Genomic DNA, 18,899 nt, shown 5'->3' with positions numbered 1-18,899 from the left:
TTGTGACCTTCCTCTGACGAATTTTATGTTTCCTTTTAAAACGGTTGGTCCATGCCAATGACGCGCTGAATTTAAAGTCTCCATCAAAAAATTGAAATGCTGCCGCCACAGCCCACTGCTGCAGCATTCTCGTGGTGACATGATCGCCATTTGCCCTGCACTCGCGGAACCGGTCGTAGGTCCATCTGTCGATCATATCCGCTTTGTCCCTTCTGGTTCCACCGGAACTAATGTCTCTTTCCCAAATGCGCAAATGTTCTCGCCGTTTCAAGCGATGGGTCACGCGGGAGCGAAGTGATTTAATGGACCACGATGGATTCAGTTTAGCCGCTGACACCGCCTTCACTTTGGTTTCTAAGGGGACCCTAATTCTTTTCTTTGGGGAAGGTTCAATGTTCACTTCACTCGAGGATGACTTTCCCTCAACACTTCCATCGTCATCACTAGTAGAGGAGACCTCCAAATACAAATCTCTGCAACACGGATCATTTTCCTCCACCAAATCATCGGCCAACTCGAATTCCATTTCGTCCATCATCTCCGTAATTCGAGAGAACATCTCCTGGCCTACTGCAACGGCACGTGAGGTAGGCTCTTCATCGGTTGGCGCCGTAATGAACGCACCTTCACGCAAAAGAGCCGCACAATGATAAAAGGCTGTCGTGAATAACCGTGCCTTTTCCGCGGCATCTTCAATTGGAGGAGTGTTACTCCTATCCGAAGAAATCCCCGGAAGAGGTTCCATTGGAGTAGTCCAAACTCTCTCTGAAAGTTTGCAAAAATATTTTTAACCTATGTAAACGATAACGAACGAGAGATACTTTAAATTTAAATAATATCATTTTTATCAAAATATACTTACTAGAGGAAACGTAAATATATATCACTCCTGACGGATGCACGACTCCAATACACGAACACCAGCAAACACCTATAATGATATAGCTTCACTCAAAACTCAAAACTTGCGCACGATTCAAAAGACACCAGAGAACTAACTCTCGTTTCCTTCCATCCCCCGCGCTCCAAACGCAAAAAGGGTCATAAAATTTTTTGGAAAAGAACCGTTGTGTTCCGGAGAGGGCGAGCCGGGGAGGTAAGGGTTCCTTCGGAGATGGGGTCGGTAAACCATCTTTTCAGCGAGCGGTCACTCAACTGCATGCAAGCCATCTGTGACTAGGGGCTCCCGAATATTATAGCGTTGGTTAATTTTGCTTTTACTATTACGGCAAGAGAATGATCGATTCTTATGGATATCACATACGCCTAGCTTCCCGGCTAAATTATTACTTTCCTACCCCGCTGTGCTGAAATTTCAGCTAATGAAAGCAATTGGATTCTTGAAATAAACTTGACAATTTTAAAATATGAGTCCTTAATATGATATTTCAACATAAAAGGAAACCAAGTGAATGTGTATCGTAAAAAAATGCTTTGTGTTGCGACACGGAAATAACATGACTTTAGGTATAAAGCATGTGGATAAAAAAATTCCTTGCATGAAAATAAAATTTACGGGGAAAATCGATAAAATAATGTTCAATTGCAGACTTTTGTTAAAGAAAAATAAAAAATAACAGCTGAAAAAAATTAGCCGCTACGAAGACTCGATCCTAGGACCTCCGGCGCAGTAGTCCGATACCGTATCCACTAGACTACACCATGCGATGATAGGAGGGCGATCTCAAAGGAATACATTTCACCTGCAAATGTTTAACTGCGTTTTTTGTTTAAACTATTGGCTATATAACCCCATAAGGGGGGTGATTCGTGGACAGCTCCCGATGGACTACAACACCACAAAGTTTGATTGAAATCTGAGACCCACTTTTGTGACACTCCCCTTGTCAGAGAATTCAATCAGAATCAAATTCATCATTTCTCCCTATTTTAATTAGAAATATGCTAAAAATTACTTATACATGACTTTCACTCTAATATCAGCCAGAAATACCCATTTACTCCCAATTTCCCATTGAAATTTGTTGCTTGATTCAGCATATGTTAACGATATATGATATACGATATTTAGATAAAATTTCAGGTGTCAGTTCATATGACAAAAAGGAAATATATGAGGGGTTGAAAGCAAGCATTTTCGTGGAATTTTTTTTTTCACTAAATAAAGGTTACCCTGATACACAACCTTGTCATGAGCATTTTGGAAAAAAGGTGCCATGCCAGTTAACACTTGGAAACACTGCATTGGGACAAAAATTGAAAAAGAAAATGAAATTACCAGGACTGCCTAGTTGGCTGTCAGCAATCCCTGTCCAAACACATTTGCTCCATAACTCATTAGCAGGAAACTTCTGACACTCTGAGACTTGAGTACTGTGATACTCCAAGCCATCACTACTTGATTCATCATCAGAGGAGTCACAGAAAAGCCTCCGGGCCTGGTACATGGATTGCCGGAGGATGGTCTGAGGGGTAGCGTCACCAGAAGCTTTTGCACTTGCCCCCACGCTGGATCTCATTTTTGCAGAGCCAATGGCCTCGTTTGTGGAATCCAGAGCAGAGTAATAGCTGCTGCTCGCTTCATTGCCACTGGCAACCTGCAACACAAAATGACAATCAATCCAGCACTCTCACTAATGTATACCATCTGAGGTTGAAGAAAGTTTGGTCACAAGGAGTGCTTCGAGGGAAATTACAAATTAAAACTCTTAGGACATCAGCAATACAGTAATAAGTGCCAATAATGCACTCCACCAAACCCCTGTTTTGGATTTAAGTAACACTGGCCTTACCTTGCCCCAGGAAGTCATCACATTATGATCTTGATTGGTACATTCACATACTACATTTTGTTGGTATGGTAGGTATAGTATTTGGAGGAGGCAACTGACAGTTGAGGTCATTCACATAATGAGGGAAGGGTACGGAATGTAGGGTGGAGAGAAACCTGGCATCGGCATTAGCCTACTCTTAACGAAAGGGGACCATGGCTTAACGTCCCATCCGACGGACGAAGTGTTGCGCTTGAAATGTCCTCCACGCAACACTCAAGCATGGATCGTGCAGTCTCTGAATATTCTCTGCCACTGCCGGGATTTGAGCCCCAGTCCACAGGGTCGGAAACCAAATCTTGATTCCTACTAGTGGGTACTTCTTGGCGAAACTTGTCCCGACTCACTGGCCAGTGTGTAGAAATTGGCAACTTCAAGTGATCAATGCAATCAGTATTGTTATCTCATGTCATCATGTCGCAAAACATTATTCTATCCACTATTTTCACTGTTTGTGAAAGGTAAATCTGATGAAAATTCAATCCCCAAGCTTTGTGACAGTGCTACTTCAAGCAGGTGCACCAATAAGTGAGCTATCATGACCCTTTCCCCCGGCCCAGGAACCTTACCTGCCTCTCCTAGCTTGGGCTTAGTCACGCATCCCAACCATTCCCTCACCAACCCTCCCACTCCACCCCAAATTTCTCCCCCAGTATAACCCTTCTCCCTCCCCCCCTGCCAGAATTGGGTATATATTGGATTGTCGATATTATACAGAGGGTACTTGATAATGACGCCTCAGCGTCGAAACGCGTCGTACCAATAAATTTTCCTGTGAAAAAGTTACCAAGGTTGTATATTTTCATTTCAACATGGATTTTCACAAAGTTAAAGCCGAATCAATTGAATTCATGTGACCTTTTGTTGATCAACTGAATGAAAATATAGAACTTTAGAGGATGAAGGCTTGAAGTAGGGGTCGACGGGGCCCCGAAATTTTTGGGTCGGGTCGGGTCATCGTCCTGACCCGACCTTCGGGTCGGGCCGTTTCAAATCTCGGGTCAAAATCGGGTCGGGTCGAAAATTGCGAGAATTTTATCCATCGCGAAAAATATTTCACTTTTCTTTTTTATAACTTCTATTGTCCCCAGCAACATTTTAAATTGATTATGGCCATCATTTGTGACAGCGCTCTCAAAATATAACATATTTCATACATTTTATGGCATAAGAAGTCGTAAAATACAAGCCAGCAAATATTTCCTATGTAAATGGCGATCTTAAGAAAACCTAAGTAACGTAAAAGTAAGACATTATTTTATATTAGAATGCAATAATCAAAACTAGCTGACATTAGAAGGCTAGCATCAATTAAGGGCGCTTAAGGCAGAAAGTAGTATCTAATATCTACGCAGTAGCGAGGAGTGGCGACAGGCAGTCGTGACGACTGCCGGCCCAATCACGTTTCAGTCTGACTCCGTCACTGAACTATGAAATAGTAGGGACTATAAAGAAATATTCACGGGTGATTGGTATTGACTTCCATATTTTCAGCTGAACATTATATATGCGTTATTGGGCTGAAATATTATTTCTTTCCGATCGATAATAACTTGACAAATGGGATACGGCATATATTCCATTTCTTATCCATTTTAGCACCTGCGGTAACGAATAAAACTTCTCGGCTAGGCACCAGGTTAGGCTGAAAAGTTTTTAAAGCCTAACCTCTAGAGATGTGCGAATAGTATCCGCGAATACTCGAATACTAGAAAGTATTCGATATTCGAGATCTCGAATATTTATGCCAAAGGTGCCGTCTCGAATACCTCGAATACTTTTAATTTCGCGTCATACACTGTCGCTCGCACGTCGTTGGTAGTTGACTCGAAAAAATGAGGAGAACTCTAGTCGTTTAGTGCATGCAGCGCCGTTTTAGGCAAGCTGACAAACTACATCAAATTCGCGGGTTAGAGCGGTGAATAGAGTTCAACGTGGGGAACCGAAATTGATCTGGTGAAAAAAATCCGAAAATCCCAGGTGTCCCCCATCAGGAGAAGCTCAGTGCCGTGGGATAGTGACATTGGCGCATTTCCCACGATCCGCTATCCACCTCAATTCAGCGTTCGCCCCACCCCCTCCGACGATTTCCTCTTCTCCGAAATCAAACAAAAGGTCCCGGCTTGCCCAGGGATCGTATTACGAAGACCTCAGCTTCGAAAAAAATATCAAGTTACCGGAAAAAAATAGAATCGCGTTTCACCTTTCTTCCCCAGGAGATGAAACTACCATAGGGAGGAACTCATCAGTGCCGTGGGATAGTGACATTGGCGCATTTCCCACGATCTGCTATCCCCCTCCATTCAGCGTTCGCCCCACCCCCTCCGACGACTTCCTCTTCTCCGAAATCAAACAAAAGGTCCCAGCTCACACAGGGATCGTATTACGAAGACCTTAGCTTCGAAAAAAATATCAGGTTACACGAGAACATTAAAAACGTGTCTCACGCCCCCCCTCTACTCACCCACTGGCCTTTTTCTGCTTACCTGCTTCGAAGTTCCCCATTTCTGGAGGTCAACTGCTGCATGAGTCATCTACTAGCCCAAAAGTTGTCTAACAATGACTTTCGGCTATTGATATTACGCTTTTATTGGATTGAAATATTAGTAATAAGCGCGTAATTTAAAAAAGAATAAGACCAAACACGACATATTTCTGACTTTATCTAAGCATTTTACGCAGGAAAATAAATGCCGGAAAGACGAAGAAATACGACGGAGGCTTAGCATTTTGGCGTAATGCTCAAATACGGTGCTCTCCTGTTATTTTTTATAGCCTCAATCGAAATATTAATACTCCTGGAGTACGTATTTAACGATTCTAGATTTTTATAAGACGATATCTATTTTTCGCGATTAAATTAAAAGTGAAAATTTTCAAGCGCGCGAAAACGCGACGGGTAAGTATGAATGCCGGGAAAAACTCCGCGTGACGTCGTTCTGCTTCCCGCTGCCGCGAGTGAGGTGACCTTGGGGCGAGGCTCTGAGCGCTAACACGACGCAGGATGCTAGCAGGTAGCCGAGTACCATGCTAGCTGGTAGCGCTTGGCTAAAATAAGGATTATTAATACCTTATCAAGCGAAGAAAACTTTCCGACCACAGCCAGTTTTAATAAGTGATTATTAAGACATGTTTCCCTGATCTTTGTGCCTCATGCATGCATTGGTAACCTTAGACGATGTAAACTCCTATCCTCTCGTGTAGAAAATAGGTCCCTGTGATGTCAACTGGAGTGGCATTACATGGGTGCCAATCTGGCCTTTTTCAAATGAGGATAAAATTGGCCATTGCCATTGGTCTAAACCGGTATTTCTAGAACCAAATAATTTTTATATTATGAATACACCAATGGTGGGTAACAAATCACAATCAATGCCTTTCATTTTCTTTAATGAAGGAAACTACCCTATTGTTTATATAAAATTAAAATATTCCATTAATCAGCTAAATTCCTGTTTGAATCCTTTAAAGGCAGTCACAATTACTCGCCAAAATCTTGGGTTTCCTGCTGCGTAAGCGACCTAGTCAAACATTTTCACATTCATCGTTTAGTATTCGAATATTCGAGCAATGATTTGATATTCGAATTCGAGAAATCTACTATTCGACCCATCCCTACAGTAACCTCATTAAGGTTTGTGAAGGTAAATGATGATATTTATATCATTCTTTTAGTTTACGGAGACATAGATGAAGGAGACTCCCGACCTGTTCTTAAAAGGCCGTTGCAGATGCCAATGCTGTTGTCAATGCGACTACGACTTTATCTCAGCAGCTGATATCTTAGAAATGTTTAACATTTATTTAAAAGGATTGTTTTTGGCTGGAGTGGAATCAATATTAACAGCTTTATTTTTATAAAAATTTATAAGTTCATTTATTTTTATAAAAACTTTTAAGTTCATTAAAATTATATATGTGAGGATAAGTTTATAAAAATAGCCATGCTTTCCATTTTTGCCTATTTTAAGCGGCTATCTGTGAAGTCTAGAATACGGAACGAGTATTTTCCTTCCATCTACCCGTTCATATAACAACTCTTGATGTTACCCCTGCCCAAACGCGTTCCACTCCCCTTGTTTACAAAACTCCAGAAGGGTTCGGTGTATTTAATTTTCCATACGGAAAGCATAAAAAACGAAACCAAATTACTGTGGACACGTCGACTTACTGGAAGATTATTTAACCCATTACTTAAATCAGCCAATCATGATCACTGCTAAAATTACTTAAATAAACCCACGTTTATCAATCTTCCAGTTTTTAATTGTCTCGGCCGGTTTTAACGTCATAGTCCAGTCGTTTTAACAGGTCTGGAAAGAAACCTGATGTGCTGCAGTTGTAAATGAAAGGATTTCTTCGAATTAATGGAGAGAACGCTCTGTGGGGTTCTTGGTGCAATTGGAGTGCCCTGGGTGAACAAACTGGAAGAGAAAGGAGAGAGCAAGGAATATTTGCAAGGTTACGGTGCGGGGAAGAGAGCGGAAATGGGTGGAGTAGTGTGTGTGGCAGTTAAGATTGGCCTTTACAGAGATTTATGGCCATAAAACCAATCGGAACCATGCGGTGTACATTGGGGTACAGACTTTTTTTTAGCAAATAGGAACCATATTCCTAAATATCCGACTTTCTTTGCCCTTTCTTCCAGTTTACTCTCCCAACGAATCCCAAGTGCTCCCTGAACCCTTCTAGAACGTTCTCCTTCCCATGTCCCCGCACCCTCAAGAGAATTGTATAGTTAAGACCTTGCTTTACAATTTTTATTGCCAGACGTCCTTAGAATGACGTGAGTGTGGCGTCGAAACGGGTTGAGGTTAAGTATATACAGTAAATAAAATAATTAAAATGTGCATTTACAGAACGGTTGTATGAAAATATTTCATGTTGAAATATATGTTAGCAACAATGACACAATATCTATGCTATTACATGAAATTAGTTTTCACTGACCTCAGTACATGCATTCATTTTTATTTGAATCATGCTGAAAAATCCAACGGCAAGCGAAAAATCACGTAATGAATATGAAAGATTAGTACTAGCAACAACACAAATATTAAGCTCCTTCCATTCTAAGTTTAGATATGTTTCTTAGTGACCATTAGTGTTCTTACACCAAAATTTAAAAAGTTTGGATGTATAATAAACTTTTAGAAGACAGGAATGCTGTTGTTATTGAAGTGTTAAAACCAGCCCAGTGCAACTCCCGAACCCTGGTAATGCCAAGCGATGTCGTCCTTAATGTCGCCGGCGATGGTTTCAAACATAGATGGCAGCACCAAAGCTCGCCCGTGTGCTCCTATTCATTAACCTTGTTAGGACTTAGCGTAAAAGGCTCTCAATATGAATTTATATCGTTTAAATACTTACTTAAGCACTGAAACTTATTTTCACAATTAAAAGCCTTTGTTCTATGAAATAAATGCGTGGAGAACCATGAAATAAACCCCCGAACATGACATTCTCTACCTCATTGCATTCCGTCCGCTAGGCTTCAAACAGATCAATCGACGGCGTCAATCAAGTACAAACTCTACAGAATGGGATTATAGCTAATACTTATCGCAAAAGCTCATCAGTGGAATTCAACTTCCTGAGTTACAAGCACGTAATTCTGATTCAAGGAGATTGTATCATGCTATGAAACAGTCCCAGACTAGTGGTGATAGTATTTTATCAATGTATGTTATAAAAGAGGTTCTAAACAACAAATTCAAATCCTTTAAATATCGAATAAATATCGAATCAAGCCCTGAATAGCATTTTTAACACACATTATTTCTTTCCTGCGATATAAATGTGGAAAAACCTAAGTGTAGGCCCCCGAACTTCGCATTTAGCTTATCATTAAATATCATCTGCTATGATTTCATTAGGTCAATCAACAATGTAAAATAGTAAACTGTACACACTGCATGGATAAACAGTTTATACTTATCTCAACAGTTTATCAGTGGAATTCAGCTTCTAAGTGGTGAACAGGTAACTACGAAGTGAATGCTAGACTGGAAATAATTGCACGTCATAGTTGTTATACTAATCGAGGCGGAAGGAACAGGGTAAAATGATAAGACCCTATCTAATATACTAGCTTAAAGTGCCCTATTTCAACATGAATAGCGGCTTCCAATAAACATTTCCACTGTGTTGTGGTCGAAAAATTTGAGGCTGAAAATCTTAAGGGATAGATATGGAAATGTCAACGAAGTCAATTCTACTACAAGGAATTCGTCCTTTCCCTCGAAAGAGTCAAAAAACTTCATCGAGAAAAATCTCCTTATACATCGCACTTGGTATCTCAAGAAAATTGATCGTTCTTAAGTAGCTTCTATATTCGAAAGTTTGCTGAAAAGAGATCATTCCCGTACAATCACCATAAAACTCCATAGATGTTTCGGGCGAGCTACAGTGCTGCCATCTATGAGAATAATTTCTCGTCAGCGACAATAGCGACGACAGATGAAGCTTTAAGTGCCCAGTCCTGATTATTCTTAGTCCGTGGTTAAAACTCAAATTTTTATTTCCAGATTATATTTACACGAAGGACTACTTCATTTGTTCATGTTACTTTCATCCTTTGTATTATTAGTGTAAAAAAATAGGTTTAATATTTTTCACTTCTGGCAAAAAACTAATAATTTATAGATGGTTAATTAATAGTAAATAACTAGACATAAGTCATTATTATAAGGCAAATATTAATGGATAGTGATAATTGTTATTAGCTTTCATCAGTTATCATTCTATTTTTTTAAGACTTGAGTTTTTGGTTTCTTTAACCTTTTGTAATTAAAGAGTAACACATTTATGGAAACAAAATATTTCTTGTGTATATTTGTCATTGATTTTAAACATTTGTAATATGGGCCATTGAGTTTAATAATAGCCTATCTGAAATTGAGTGCACTGGAAGAATTGACTTTGGGATATATTTACAGGAAATACAGGAAGATGTTTGTTTTACCTTGACCTCATTATCCAACTTAGTATTGTATTTATTTGTGTTATTTTTGTAGTAGTCTGTTTCAGATATGCATTTGCATTTCTGTTTTGAGTGAATACACTTAAACTAATCTACCATTTAGGTATAGATTGTATATTTTTATTTCCTTTTATTGGACTTCATAAACATATTTTTTGACATTTCTGCTTCAAGAAAAAAATTATGATCAAATTATTGGATACGACCCGACCCGAGACCCGACCCGACGGTCAAAAAAAATACCCGACCCAAACCTTAAAATTTTGACCCGTCTACCCCTAGCTTGAAGTGATGTGGATGAGTGCTAGTTCATGAAGTTTCTTCAAAAGTGAAGTGAAGATGTGCCATTGTCTCAGCCCTTTCTACAGGCACAGACTGAATCAAAATGAATCAATAGATAAGTGGTGTCATTGTTTTTGTGACTTCTGCTGGATGGCTAAGAATGTGGAAGATTCGCAATGAAATCACTCAAGTCAACATCAGGTCAAGGATCACTCAAGTCAAGATGGATCTCGCTCCAATGACAGTGAAGGCAAAAGAGAATACAAAAACTTATGTGACAAAGGAACAATAACAACTGTTAAGTCAAAAGAAAATTTTAGATTATAGCAGACTCCTGATTATCCGGCTGCGGTTTATCCAGGTTGTGGATAATCCGTGCATGATTTCATGCTCGCCCAATTTTTTCTGCTATCTTTTTTGAAAAATCGGACAAAAATCATCGGAATCTAGGCATTAATTCTAGGATACACTGGGCTTATTACATATTTGCATTTGATTCCCCTTCATAAAACGGAAGCAATCATGCGCTAGCTGCATTCACGGGAGCACCGTGTTCCTGTTTTCCTAGCCTCACAGTGCACAACCGTGGTCCTTGATCTCGGATACACGTTGCGTAGCAGTTGCAACCTGGCAACTTGTGCGAGACGCGACAACGTGGCGTGGTGCCTGGTAGTGAAGTTTCTGACGTCGAGTAGTGCTTTTGAAACATTCGTGCAAACCACTTTTCTGTATCCGTGATCACACAGCCATGGATGTGTGGTTTTCAAGACCAGGCCTCACATGGAGCATTAATAATACAAGTACAACCATGTTATCGCCACTGTCGCGAATTGGCGAAGAAAGCTCTCATTGAGTTTGGGATGCACTCTAAAATAGCAGAATAACTGCATGAACAATAAATTGTTTCACGTAAATTATGAACATTTCACAAGTGAAAGTTTGGGTGATCCGTGTTTTCCGGTTATATGTGCCGTCTCTCCCCATCGTTAGCCCATTGGGATAATCGGGAGTGTGCTGTACTTTGGTTAAACTCAAATGAAAGTGGATCACAGGCGATGACTTAAACCATACAATATCATTTTTAAATAATAATATGTGCATAACTTTGAGGTAAAATTAAGTTTTACAGTTATTTACTTTGATTTCCAAGAAGTTTCCAGTAGTAATGGAGGTTGCCCATAACACTGGTATGAACTATGTCCTTCAAGATCTGTCTTATCATCAGATTTTATCGTACTTAATCACACCTTATTTCCTCCCACTGAGGAATCCAAGGAAATCGAAATTGAGAAGTCTTTCCACAACAGTCAGCATTATAGATAAATATATATCTAGTATATATATAGTAGCCTTAGTGTAATGGAAGAATTAAAATGAGCTTCCAAAGCAACAATGCATCAATAAATTGGAGAAACGGTTAATACCAAACCATGATTAGGTGAGATATTTTTCCTGGTATTTTCTTAGGTAGAATGGGTAATTTTTTTGGACCAGATATCAAAATACCACCATCAAAATCTTACCTTAATCGGAGTTCCACTTTCACTGGTTTCTGACACAGATCCAAAATAGTCACCATAAGGCATGGAAATACTAGTGGGTAATAAATGAAGCAGGATTTTACGATACATTTCACATGAGATAGCCTCTTGCACTTGAGCTCTTGAGCTGCTGCTGCTGCTGGTACCATTGGTCGTGGGTGGTGCCTGGTCCAATGGCCAAAAGCACCCAACCCTCAGCTCCAAGTCACAGCCATCAAAATGACTCTGGATTTGGCACAAGTACCAAACTCCAATAGCCACACCAAATGGGCTTAAGGCAGCAATAGGCCGTAGATCAGTCACTGAGTCTCCCCTCCTCTGGTTGGAGACTAAGGGCTCATGATGACCAACCATTAACTTTATGTAAGTCATGTATTGGTCAATTTCTAGGACAGTGGATACTGAAAAGGAATCCTTCCAGGGAGACAAGGCTTCATAGAGATGTGTGTTTTCCTATGTTCAGGATAAATAATTTGTATCAAAAATGGGGCCTAAAAATCAAAATAAAACCTAAATGGTAATAAATTATAAATTAGATAAAACTTACCAGCACACTCCTAGCAGACTGAAGGATTTTATTAAATTCATTCTGCTGCTCAACCAGTTGGTCCAAGTTGACCGTGGAGATAAAATAGTCTTCGGGATCAATATCCTTCTCTATCTCCTCTTCTTCCATTCTCTGAAATGATATATGCAATGATATTGATAAAGAAATGATTGCGAGAGAAAACTTAAAAGCATAAAATTTAACAAACTCACAAACAGGAGAATCAACAAAATGATACAGTGAAACCTCGATATAACGACACCCCACGGTGCACTAATAAACACTCGCTATAGCGAATTGTCGCTTTACCGGAGGTGGAGCAAATAATAGCCAATATACCTGTTGCGAACAGATATACAGCAACAGGAGTGGTGCGGCGACAGATAAACATCTATCCGATAAACGTAAGCATAAATCCAGACGAAAGGCGATGTTTTTTTGCATCACTAAATTTCCTTACTCAAATAACGACTAACTATTCAAACAATTTATAAGCGCCGCACTGAATAAAAATCATGCAAAGCATTGTTTCGTCATCATTATATTTATCGAACGACAGTTTACCACATACATTTGAGACTGAGCACTCCATTAACTTCATTTCTAACAGATCGCTAGCAATTACAGAGGTTAAGGAGTCTTCATGAAAGTCTTCCGGCGGTGAAACCCTCGCTATGGCGAGAGCCAACACCGAAAGGGTCTCGTAAAAACGAATTCTTTAACACGCTTATTATAGGGTAAATTGACGGTGCATCGGCTATCTCTCGTAATAGCGGGGGTGTCGCTATAGCCCGTACTCGCTTTAACGAGGTTCCACTGTAGTTTCCATGGATTTATCTTGGAGGGGCATAATGAGATATGGCTTCATATAGATTAGAAAACCATGTTAAAAATACCTCCCACTTATGGGACTATGAAAGTTAGGTTATAGTATAAAGGTACAAGGTCATCATAGGAAAATTGTCCTTATCCACCAAAATGCCCCTCTGAAAATTTGGATGTACAAATTATTTCCAATTCAGGATATGAGCTATCAACTCCAAATATTGAATGGAAATATCAGAGCAGATTTGACCAACATAAATTCATGAGAATGATGTTTACAAGACATAATATGAAAATATGTTGGAGGAAAAATTAAACCACAAATTTAAGACTGTAATGCAATAAAAATATAAGAAGACTAATGATTAGGCCAAGATCAGCATCTAAATATCAAGCACAGAGATGATGAAATGAAGTTATCACCAAGTCCCTTTGAGTACTAGTTGCAAATACGTTAATGGGAATTAGCTAATTGTAGATATTTTCACATTATAACAACAATATTTTTATGAAAAGTACAGTGGCGGAAAAAATTAACGCAAAGTTTGTTGGCGTCTGAAAGTGGCCAGTTCAGGAACTATTTGTCTACCAAAAGTTTGCCCTCGTAATGCTCTCATACAACTGGCAGTTTTAAAAGCATTATACCCCTTATACCGGGGTAATAATTATGTTCGTCGCATTATGACAAGTTCATCTAGTTACGAATTCTTCGCCATATTCTCCAAAGTATGCATTGCCCATGACACACCTAGAATGGAGTTTACTCTTGTCGGGACATCAGTGGACACAGCCGACATATTGGGCATTGAGACTGCCTTAGACAGCAATTGCTCCGGTGGTGTAGTGGTTTAAGTATCATGCTTCAAATTTGAGGTTCCATGGATCAAGTCCCAGGGACGGATGATTTGATGCTGCACACAAACTGTAAACATTTTTCTGATCTTAAAACTTCGCAATACCTATCACAAGGTCCAAAGAATGTTGCATGGCAATTGAATTCTTATGCGCTTATTTATTTGTTGAAATTCAACTACTATATTGCATAACCATTTGGGCAGTTGACAGTGGAGTGTATTTTGACTACAATCTCTGCGTTGTCCAGCCCCGCTTCAAGGCCCCAAACCATTAGCTCCATGTCGGATGTGTCACAGCCTACTCTTCTTCTCCCCTACAAGGGAAAACTCCTACATAGTTCCTCACAGCAGGATGAAAGAACTTTTTAGCCGCGTTCAAGAAATCAGTTGTCTGTTTTCAATTCAGTATTGCAATGCTTTGCTCAATATTCCACGCCCAATAATAGTTTCCCAAGGATTGCATTGGAACAACTTAGGTAACATACTGCAATTGAAAAGAAATGTGAAGCCAAATTGATTTAGGTAATAGAATATTTGATGGTCATTTTAAGCTTCAATAATTTCTTCATGTAGTTGTCTGAAGTAATTGATTAATTTGGTCAGTAAACGATTCCTTTCAAAGTGAAATGAGAGGTGTAGATAGAGTTTTTTGAACTTCATTACTTCTTTAAAACTTCATTTTTAATCACAAAGATGATCTATACGGACGCATATTTGATTAAGAACATCAATTAAAAATTAGATCTTTATTAAAATAGATGTATCTGAACTCAGAGTTAAATGTTTTTCAATTCTATAAACTGACATAAAATGAGAATCAGGAAAGTATTATGATTTTCACTTCTTGAAAAGTTATTTAGGAAACTGGAAAGATTACAGAAATTTGAATTGGTGGGAAGGAACTTAATGGACTTCTGCTCTATTTTTGAGTAAATAGGAGAGAACGACTTTTTTATAGAATTTGTTTCCTTGGCAATCGAATTATTATTAATATTTTCCTAGCTATAAGAACTTTGATACATCCCATGGACTGATATTTTTTCCTCGTGAATTTCTCGTTCAGGCATAATAAATCAATTGATTCTTGAGTTTATTTCTTCAAATTCTAGCGAATATTTTCTTTGTTCAAATCCGATCTTTCTTTATCAATTCTTACATAATACCCCTCTCCTCTGAAGTATACGTGCTGCACCATGCAGTCATTCACCCGTCTACTCTGTCTTTGGGTCCCAAATGTTTTCCGCATAGTATTTAATGTCTACAATTAAGCTCATTTACTTTTATTTTGCTACGTACACTGCTTCAGAAGTCCATCTTTAGTGCACATTTCAATTTAGCAACAATCATGGAATTATATCCTTCGTAAGAAAGTGAAACGGAAATGTCTGCTGTATATGAGGTAAATTTTTTGGGTGGGTTACTGGAAATATTTTTTTGCTAAGACAATGACAAAATTCGACCACACACGATAATTCACGGAATCGTCAAAAAACTCTATCGCACCTCTTCATTGTATAGAGAATATTGGAAATTCAGCCAGAAAATGAAGATGTCATAATAAATGGTAATCCATATAATTACAAGAATAAAATTTTAACATTGATAGGTGAAGGTAATGAGCAACTCATTTTTTATTTGCTACATTTTGGTTAGTGAGTCTTTTGAACTTATAGCGACCAAAATCGATATCGGATTAGGGAATTTTAAAAATTAGTGTGCAAATTAACATAAATGTCTTACAACTGCATTTCTGACGCGAAATTACGTCGAATAATTGATTGTGAGGTCTATTCTATTCCTACACCAATATTGAGTGCTAAAAGTAATGAAATATTCAAAGTACAGTGAGTCCTCGTTCTACGTCACCCCGTTTAATGTCATTTCGCGATAACGTCACGAAATTTTTGAGACCGTCATTTGTTTATCGCACCTTCACTTCACGATAACATAAAGGCTTTTAAATTTCGCGCGAGAAAAAAATGCGAAGTGGCGGGCATTGCAGGTTGTTCGTTTTGTCGGCGGTAATACAGTCAGTCTAAACGAAGTGTAAAACGGAGTGTTTATTGTTAATTGCGATTATGGTTTTAGCAAATTTTCTGCAAAATGAATTCTTAGGTAGGTGCGCAAGGTTTTACTTGACAAAATGGTTTTCAGGAACCTAAAAAGTGATTTCAAGGAATTTTTCCGAGTAGAACTCGGGAGTTTTTGTCGTCACTTTTTTTGCCGTGTTCACAATAATTTTGGTTCCTGTAACTGCGACGATGTTTCAGCGATGATGATGCCCAGGCGACGCTCGCCCGGGCGACCACCATAGCGAAGCCGAAAAGCAAATGCGGGAAGATACAAAAATGGAGAAGGATTTACGTCAGTGCTGTCGTCGATGAAGACAGGAACTCATATTTATGCCATAGCTTGGCATTCCCATCGTAAAATATGCCCCAGATATGATACGCTAAAATTTTTTCGCCTAGGAATTGTGAGGTTTAGGAGCCGATATTAACTTTTTACATTGTTTCTTATGGGATATTATGTTTCGATTAACGTCATTTCGTTTATCGTCAGTTTTCAGGAACGGTAAGTGACGTTAAACGAGGACTCACTGTAGGGACTAAATAAACAGCGGAAAATGTGAACAGTCCAATATTTCTTTGAATTCGAAATAACATTAGTTCCATGAAAATGATGAAATATTTGAAAAATGTATGCATAATGCTCATTTTATTGAAAAGTTAAGGGTAAGTCTAACCTCTGCTAACTTAATCATTTGCTAAATGCTTCTGATGAAATACATACGCAACACCCAAAATTTCCCGATTGAGAACTACTGAGTTTGGGCGGCTCGATGTTCTGCCTTCGCTCAGCTCTGCAGAACTTCCGAGGAATTTTCCCTTGAAATGAGGGAGGAGTAGTAGGCTGTGACACATCACACATACAGCTTATGTTAGGGGCCTTGAAGCTGGGCTGGATGACTTGGAAAAGGTAGTCAAAATGCACCCCACAGTCAACTACCCAAATGGTTATGCAATATAGAGGTTGAACTTCAACAAATAAATACCGTATTTCTCCGAATATAGTCCCTCTCCGAATATAGTCCCTCTCTGAATATAGTCCCCCTCTGAATATAGTCCCCCTCTGAATATAGTCCCCCTCTGAATATAGTCCCCCTCTGAATATAGTCCCCCTCTGAATATAGTCCCCCTCTGAATATAGTCCCCCTCTGAATATAGTCCCCCTCTGAATATAGTCCCCCTCTGAATACAGTCCCCCTCTGAATATAGTCCCCCTCTGAATATAGTCCCCCTCTGAATATAGTCCCCCTCTGAATATAGTCCCCCTCTGAATATAGTCCCCCTCTGAATATAGTCCCCCTCTGAATATAGTCCCCATCTGAATATAGTCCCCCTCTGAATATAGTCCCCCTCTGAATATAGTCCCCCTCTGAATATAGTCCCCCTCTGAATATAGTCCCCCTCTGAATATAGTCCCCCTCTGAATATAGTCCCCCTCTGAATATAGTCCCCCTCTGAATATAGTCCCCCTCTGAATATAGTCCCCCTCTGAATATAGTCCCCCTCTGAATATAGTCCCCCTCTGAATATAGTCCCCCTCTGAATATAGTCCCCCTCTGAATATAGTCCCCCTCTGAATATAGTCCCCCTCTGAATATAGTCCCCCTCTGAATATAGTCCCCCTCTGAATATAGTCCCCCTCTGAATACAGTCCCCCCCCCCCTAATTTTGAGGCTTTAGTTTCAGGAAAAGTTTAAAAAACTACGTTTGAATACAGTCCCCCCCCCCCCCTTTACTTTTACCACAGGCATTTTTGGAAAAAAAAAGGGGGGACTATATTCAGACAGATACGGTAAATCCGTAAGAATTCAATAGTCATGCAACATCCTATGGACCTTGAGATAGGAATTACGAAGTTTGAAGATCAGAAAAATGTTTACAGTGTGTGTGCAGCACCAAGTCCTCCGTCACTGGGACTTGATCCGTGGAACCTCTGATTCATAGCATGATACTTTACCCACTACATCACCAGAGCGATTACTTTTTAGGGCAGTCTCAATGTCCAAAATGTCGGCTGTGTCCACTGATGTCCCGACGAGAGTAGATTCCATTCTAGGTGAGTCGAGGGCGAAGCTTACTTCGGAGAATATGGTGCAAAATTTGTAGCTGGATCTTTTGCACGTTGTCATAATGCGTCATAATATGATTATTTCCTCCATATAAGTGGCATATAGTTTTAAAACTCCCAGTTGTATGAGAGTGTTACGAGGGCAAAATTTTGGAAAACAAGAAGTTCCTGAACTGGCCGCTCTCAGACGCCAACGAGTTTTGCGTTAATTTTTTCCACCACTGTACATAAAAATACAAATTTAATAATTATTAAGCATAACAACATTTATACATGTGAAGCTCACCATTACATGGTTTTTATAGATGTCTGAAAAAAAGGCAGTGCGAAATAATAATTTTTAGTCTAAAAACTAGTACATAATTGCAAATTAAACATATATTAAGCCAAGCATAAAAAGCAACGATAACATCAATACGTATGATAACAAAAGTAAATAATAACATCCCGTACATGGTACCTGTCAAAAATAACTGGTTTTGGTCCTCTTTGGTAGCTGACCAACCCTGGATCCTAAAATGTTTAATGTATTGAGGTGTATAACATCAAAATTTCCTCATGGAATTGAATCAAATATCTCGCTAATTCAATGCCATTGGAAAAAATTTTAAAAATGCACTCCCTCCTGCATTACACCCATTCCTCGCTTAGCGCAATTTCGACATAGCGTAAATTCACTCCCTGGTGAAACATTGCAACGCAGAGTAGCCTAATCAAAAAGCTTTAACACTTTCATGATAAAATGTGAACTTGCACTAACAAGGAGACTTTGCCTAACTGATGTCAAGAAAGAAGATGAGACCCTTTTTATTTGAAAGTAGACAGTTAGGCAGGAATACTGCTGAAGGGTTTTGTCCAAATACGCCCGGGTTTGAGAGAAAAAAGCATTTAAAAATTTAAAAATACGGTCACGTTCAATTTAATTTAAAAATTTCGCCC

General features: G+C 39.2%; 1 protein-coding gene and 1 long non-coding RNA gene across 3 annotated transcripts in view; both read right to left on the bottom strand.

Annotated features, from left to right (window-relative positions):
• The window catches only part of LOC124170488 (guanine nucleotide exchange protein smcr8b-like), a 47,846-nt gene that overhangs the window by 17,960 nt on the left and 10,987 nt on the right, over window positions 1-18,899 (bottom strand). For both annotated transcript variants that reach the window (XM_046549234.1, XM_046549235.1), the window contains exons 5-7: window positions 12,145-12,276; window positions 11,580-12,050; window positions 2,240-2,558 (exon numbers count right to left, since the gene is read on the bottom strand). In XM_046549234.1, the coding sequence (XP_046405190.1) occupies window positions 2,240-2,558; window positions 11,580-12,050; window positions 12,145-12,276 (922 nt within the window). The remainder of the gene's footprint in view (window positions 1-2,239; window positions 2,559-11,579; window positions 12,051-12,144; window positions 12,277-18,899) is intronic.
• On the bottom strand, window positions 3,872-8,204 carry LOC124170491. The gene is made up of 2 exons (XR_006867477.1): window positions 6,418-8,204; window positions 3,872-4,460 (listed from the first exon to the last, which is right to left on the bottom strand). It is a non-coding gene; the product is annotated as an uncharacterized LOC124170491 (long non-coding RNA).

The sequence above is a fragment of the Ischnura elegans genome, chromosome X, assembly GCF_921293095.1.
Source record: "Ischnura elegans chromosome X, ioIscEleg1.1, whole genome shotgun sequence".
In the NCBI taxonomy this organism is placed as follows: Eukaryota; Metazoa; Arthropoda; class Insecta; order Odonata; family Coenagrionidae; genus Ischnura; species Ischnura elegans.
This window is presented reverse-complemented; position numbering and strand designations above follow the sequence as displayed.